The sequence below is a fragment of the Carlito syrichta genome, unplaced genomic scaffold (genome assembly GCF_000164805.1).
Source record: "Carlito syrichta isolate Samal-C Ts95f unplaced genomic scaffold, Tarsius_syrichta-2.0.1 Scaffold314138, whole genome shotgun sequence".
Lineage (NCBI taxonomy): Eukaryota > Metazoa > Chordata > Mammalia > Primates > Tarsiidae > Carlito > Carlito syrichta.
Window position 1 is genome coordinate 20,317 of NW_007258234.1, and position 6,969 is coordinate 27,285.

Below are 6,969 nucleotides of genomic sequence, written 5' to 3' on the forward strand. Positions count from 1 at the left end.
ACAATTGGAAATTTAACCATTGTGGTCATTTCTGTGTGTCAATTTTATGAGCCGAGGCAAGAGAGAATGAGGAAATCAGAGGCGAGAATGCAAGATAGAAAAGTGTGAATTCTGTGCTAGTAGTTCCAGCTGGAAAGGCTGTTTCCTGCTAGATTGTATTTACATCGGCCACTATGGCATGAATTCCAAATAACTCAGAACCCTATGCCTGTCAGTAACTAGGAGGCAACTGCCAACATTGTGTGGCTGAAGGTCAGAGATAGAGCTCAAGAAGCAAGGATAACATATCATGAGTTTAGAGTTGCCATCTGGAATATTATGTCTAGTAGTAAGCAATCAAACATTTCAGTAATCCAGTTTGACCAGCCACTTAGGAAAAGGAGATCACTTGAAGAGATAGCTTGTGCCATACATCAAGGTTCATTACCAGAGCCACAGATCTTGGGCCAAACAGGAAATCATGTTATTCAGGTCCTCCTGTCTGCTTCACCCACCACCCCAATAACAAGAAGGTTCTGATAAGGGAGCCAGCAAGTCCATCTCACTGAGGGTCCCTTTAGTCTCTGTCAGAAACTCTAGGCTGATGTGATGGTATTCAGGACCACAAACATCCTGGGCAGTTAAAACAAAACAAAAAACATTGTGTACACGACACTGAGGCTGGGATATTTCTATTTGGGGAGTTAAAAGAAGATAGCTTGGATTTCGGACATCAAATCTAAGATTGTAGGAATCTTTGGCTTTGTCATGTTTGTCTTTTACCAACAGCAACTCTGAGCTTGCAGATTTCTCTCACCCTTAATTCCTATCACCATAGCATAACCACTTTTATTGCTGGGCATTTCATGGTTGCACTGACATCAAGGACTGGAAAGGTTGATGCCTCTACAACTTTGCCTTCAGTGTGCAGGCATCTCAGCATGGCTCATCGTGCTTTCCTTTGCTTTACAGGTCAAATGACTACAATACTGTAGTATTTGAGCCTGATACGAGGGGAGTCCTGAGATAGTCTCTACTAGTTTATCCTAGATTACTAGGGTGTGATATACAGTGGCTTTTTGGTTTTGTCATCAGGAAAAAAGTCTGTATACATGAATCTAAAACTGCTGCGCCTAATCTTTATTCTAATCCCAGACTGCCACTCACCCATTCAGAAAATCTGAGTTAAGAAGATGGACATTTACTCATAAGTAGGCCCAGAACATTTACCATAGTACTATAAGAAAGGGACTGGAAGAGGGCGCATAACATTAATAAGGGTACCTGATCTCAAACCTGGCAAAGTGGGGACCAAAGGTCGGCCCAAACTTTACTTGTACAATGACCACTTGTATGCCTAACCCTGAATTGTACCTCAAGTCTTTAAAATAAATTAAGAAAAATATAGGCCACTTACAAAGTACAAAAGCAACAACAACAACAACAAAGAACATGGACATAACAGAATGGAAAAATAGACATTGGAGAGTCCAAAGGTGGGAAGGCAAGAAGGGTGTGAGGGCTGAAAAATTGCCTATTGGATACAATGTTTACTATTTGGGTGATGGGTCCAGACTCTACCATCATTCAATATATGCATGTAACAAAACTGCCCTTGAACCCCCTACATCTATTAAAGAAAACCTAAGCTCTGACTCATATGAGCTGTGTGATCTTTAGTTACTTTACCTCTCTGAATTTCTGTTTTCTCATTTTTACAAAGTGGGGATATCTACTACGCAGAGATGTTGTGAGGATTTAACTACAGATATATATATAAAACACTAAGTTCAGCAGCAACAGAGAACTGGTTTTATGTGTGTTTATGTGGTTATTTGATTGATGTACATCATCTTTCTTATTGACTGCAAACACCATGAAGGCATTTGGTTTTCTTGACTTTCTAATTTTAGTACTCAACATGACTCAGAATATTGTAAGTCTTTTAAGTGTTAAATGAATGAATAAATGAAAACTTGAATTCCTGGCAAAAGGTAAATACAATTGATTGTATTGATTGAGCAAACAGATTGATTAAAAAGAAAAGAAAATACAGAAATACATTTATACATGAAGATTTGACTTTTTTGATCCATTTGCAAGCCAATTGAAATTAAAAAAGAAAAAATTTTAAACAAATAATGCTGAAGCAACTGAATATTAACATGTGAAAAATAAATCTTAAGCTCTCTTTTACACCATATAAATTTGCATTTGTGTTGGATTATAGACCAAAAATAAAAGGCTAAATCTAAACAATAAATTACTAACCATGAATAAAATGGATTATTTGGACTTCATAACTGAAACTTTCTTTTTATCAAAAGATACCAGCAAGAAAATCCAAAGGCAGGCCACTAAATTGGACAAAATATTTTTACTATGTATATCTGGAGGTAATCGAGAAAGATGGAACTCTCCCCACATCATTTTATGAAGGTAACATCACATTGATACTCAAACCAGGTATAGATCCAACAAAGAAAGAGAACTACAGGCCAATATCCCTGCTGAACATAGATGTGAAAATTCTCAACAAGAGTCTAACAAATCAGATCTAAGAACACATCTCAAAAATCATCTGCCATGACCAAGTAGATTTCAACCCCAGGATGCAGGGCTGGTCAACATCCACAAGACCCTAAACGTCATTAAACACATCAGCAGATGTATATCTGGCAACTGACATTCCAGAATATATAAACAGCTTGGCCAAATCAATAACAAAATAAGAAACTCATTAAAAATGTGCAAAATACTTCAACAAACATTTCACAGAAGGCATATACATGAACAATAAACACATGAGAAGTTGCTTAACATCCTTAGTTATCAGAAAAATGCAAATTAAAATCACAATGAGTTACTAGCTTACTTTTAGCCAACTGACTGGCTAAAATGATGAAAAAAAGAAAAAGAAAAAGAAAAAGAATGACAATATCAAGGGTTGACCAGGATGTAGCACAACTGGGAACTCATATATTACTGGTGAGGTTATAAAGAAGAACAATTACTTTGGAAAAGCAGGCTCCATTAAAGTTCAACACACTTACCCTCTGTTCCAGCAATTCCACTGCTGGATTTATAAATATTCAGCTTTATACATAATAGTAAAAAGTGGGAAACAACTCAGATGTCCAAAGGTAGATAGTGAAACTTTAGTATATTCCTGTAATAGAAAATTACTTAGCAATTAAAAAGAAATTAACCACTGATACACACATGAATAAATCTTGTGAATGGGTCTCAAAATATTATGTTGAGTCAAAACATTATGTTGAGCAAGTTAGTATCATTATATTAGTATATATAATGGACACAAAATATACACGTCGTTTAATTCCATTTATGTGAACTTCTAGAATACTTCATTTAATCCAAGGTGATCATAAAAATTAAATAGTGCTTATGGTTATTTCATTAGATGAAAAAACAGATAGTGGTTATCTCCATGGAGGGGCAAAGGTATTGCCTTGCTTTGAAGGAGAACAAGGGAACCTTCTGAGATTGTGAAAATATTTGGTATCTCGATTGAGGTGGTTGTTGGTTGATGTATGTAATTTTCAGATGTCATCAAACGATATACTTCATATAGATTTATTTTATTTTATGTAAATATACCTCATTTACAAAAGAGAGTTGGGAAAAATAAATCCAACTATAGCCAATATAGTCTTATAAGATGTAGACAGTTTTCTTGACTTGACTGCATCTACAGTTTGAGTCAAGGATCCAGGAGAATAGAATTTATTAGCTAATCTGTGGCCTCTGATTGTCTGGCAACCTAAGGTGTCTGTGGGTAAATAAAGACTAATAGCATGTGTGATGAGACCTGGAGTAAAAGAAGAATTACCTGGATAGTTTCAGGTCAAGTAATGTGAAACTCATTGACAGCACATGGGAGGATTTTACTGAGATCTCATATTCAGGCTGTCATCAAAGGTTTCTCTTCCTTAATCACTATTATATCTCAAACACCTAGAATAGTGTTTGTCATGTTGCATGCTCTAATAAATATCAGTGATGTTAGGACAAAAATGATCCTCTTACCCTAGATCAGACTTTATTAGATGCTTGGTCCTTGAGTCTAGATTTATAGCAACTAAACTGGTAAAGAGTAAAAAGCACAGAATTTAGAATCAGAAAGATCTGAGTTTGAGTTCTGGCTCTGATATTTACTTGCTTTCTTGGACAAGTTACTGCTTTACTAATCTTCTGCCGCCAGCTCTATAAATTGGGGGTGATTAATTATATGATCCTCCTCAGATGGTTATGAGACTACAGTAAGGCAATGCATATCCTCTTGGTGCACAGTAGAATGTTCAACTAATCTATTACTGCTCCTGGATGCAGTTCTGGATATCTAGGTCATCCCAAACCTGTTAGGGCCATCTCCTGTTTAATCTCTTTCCATGCTTATTAAATGCATTACCCAGAAGCCAAATAGTCTTCTAGTGGCTGCCATCACTTTCATTTGTAGAAACCTGCTGAGGAGGTCAAATTGGACAAAGTTTCCCATTTTCTCCTCTGGAGTGTTGATGCTTGGTAGAAGCTGCTGTGCATGATTCACTCCCAGGTAATAGAAGGAAGGACTTAGGAGGTCAGATTTGACGTCATCTGGCCTGAGGCTTTGTTCCTGCAACTTACACCCAAGCCTTGATGAAGGCTTCCAGGAAAGTAGCCTTACCTACCCATAAAGAGATGGGATAAGATGGGGTGGGCCCTGGGATCTCATTCCCTGAGCAAGTTAATGTGTCATTACTCAATACCCTGGTCTCTGTGCTTACCTTAATCATATTACAGTTGACCCTGGAATAACACAGGTTTGAACTGTGCAGGCCCACTTATACACAGACTTTTTAAAAAAGCCAAACACATAAAATATAGTATTCATGGCATGTAAAACCTGCAAATAAGGAGGATCAACTTTTTGTATATGCCTGTTCACAGGGTCCACTATGAGTATACACAGATTTTGGTTCATGCAGGACTCCTGGAACCAATCCTCTGCATATACCAAGGAATGACTATAGTTTAATTCACTTTGGCCACTGTCTTTTTGTATGTATGTTTCCTCTGATTAGCAGTGGGTAGTCACCATGAGAGGAGGACATTTGACTTAATCAAGTCCATAATCCTAGATTTGAGCAAAATATTTGGCCTATAGTGCATGCTCAGTGAAAATATAAAAACTCTTGCCTTCTAAAGAGCCCTCCTAGATTGATATCAGATCTTGTTACTTATTCTTGGGTACACTGGATGAAGTTTGTTCCGAATTATTCTTCCTTTGTTGCTGTTGTCCCTATGGCCAATCGCTCAGTGCCCTGTCTCTGTCTTTCTGCCTGATGCCGTATATGAGTGTGTGTGCATGTGTGTGTGTGTTTCACCCCAGTCAGATTTCACCCGCAGTCACCGAGGGAGATATCAATGTATGCCTATCAGAGTAGGAACACTTGCCTGTGGATGAGAGTTATTTCTCCTTGTCAGACCAGAATCCATATCTTTCTTACTTTATCAAGATCTTCTGGAATGTAGGAATGATGTCAGACAGCAGAATTGGATTCCCTGTGAGGCCATCCTCAGTTTTATAGCCACGTTTCCCATTAGACAGGAACTCCTTCAGCTTTGTAGCTATAACTATATCATAAGTGAAAAACACCTGATGGATCTTCTACTGTCTGACGTGTGCTATATGTCTTTATAAGTAAGGGTACCATTGAGGGTAGATTTCTGTCTCCCTTCATGCTGGTGGCTACCAGTCTCTCAAATGTTGCCCAAGGGCTAAGGGAACAGAGGGTGGGGTTGAAGTCTTTATGACTGAACAGGGCCCCTCTTCAGCAGTCGGAGGGCTCCATCCCGGATCTGCTTGGTCTTCATGCTGTAGATGATGGGGTTGAGCATGGGTGGCACAACCAGGTAGAGGTCAGCCAGGAGGATGTGGATGTGCCGGGGCACATGCTGGCCAAAGCGCTGTGTGTAGAAAGAGAAGAGTCCCGGTGTATAGAAGAGAAGGATGACACCCAGATGGGAGCCACAAGTGCCGAAGGTCTTAGCTCTTGCCTTCCTGGAGGAGAGGCCTAACACAGCCCGGAGGATGAGTGCATAGGAGACAGCAATGCAGATGGAGTCAGTGCCCACCACCAGCGTGGCAGCAGTGATGCCATAGATGTTGTTTGACTGTGTGCCCCCACAAGCCAGCTTCACCACAGCCATGTGCTCACAGTAAGAATGGGCTACCACTCGGCTGCAGTAGCTCAGTCTTGCCAGCAGGCAGGTGAGTGGAGTCATGAGTCCCAAGCCACGAAGCATAGCTGCAGACCCTAGCTTGCCCACAGACTCTGGGGACAACAATGACCCATAGTGCAGTGGCCGGCAGATGGCTAGGTAGCGGTCAAGGGCCATTGCTAGCAGGATACCAGATTCTACAGCTGAGAAACCATGAATAAAGAACATCTGGGCAGCACAGGCCCCAAAGGCAATCTCAGCAGCATTTGCCCAAAAAAGTGCAAGGAGCTTGGGCACAGTGGAGGTGCAGAGCACCAGGTCAATGGCGGACAGCATGCATAGGAACAGGTACATGGGCTGGTGCAGTGCAGGCTCTGAACGTACCACCAGCAGCACTGCCATGTTACCCAGCACTGCCAGGGCATACATGGAGCAGAAGGGAAAAGCAATCCAAAAGTGGGATGCCTCCAGGCCAGGGATTCCCATAAGCAGGAAAGAGGTTGGGTTCTGGCTGTGGTTTGTGAGTTTCATGGCCAAGACAAGGTAGGGTGGATAGAGAAGACCTCACTGCCTTGCTCGAGCCCTAGAAACCCTTAGAGATGAAGCAGCTGGGATGTGTCCTTATGCAAGGGCTGCATGGCAGCAAGGCATATTTGAACTAGACTTCTTGAAAAACATCCAGGATGAGAAGATTGGAGGGCACTGGGAAATAAGGCAAGGATAAGGTGGAGTTACTATCACAAAGATTCAAAGGAGTCTCTGTCC

General features: G+C 40.5%; 1 protein-coding gene across 1 annotated transcript; it reads right to left on the minus strand.

Moving 5' to 3' along the window:
- Window positions 1-5,790: 5,790 nt before the first annotated feature.
- LOC103273720 (putative olfactory receptor 52P1) lies at window positions 5,791-6,735 on the minus strand. Its single transcript, XM_008071165.1, has one exon. The coding sequence runs from the start codon at window positions 6,733-6,735 to the stop codon at window positions 5,791-5,793; it is 945 nt and encodes a 314-aa protein (XP_008069356.1).
- Between the last annotated feature and the right edge of the window lie 234 nt (window positions 6,736-6,969).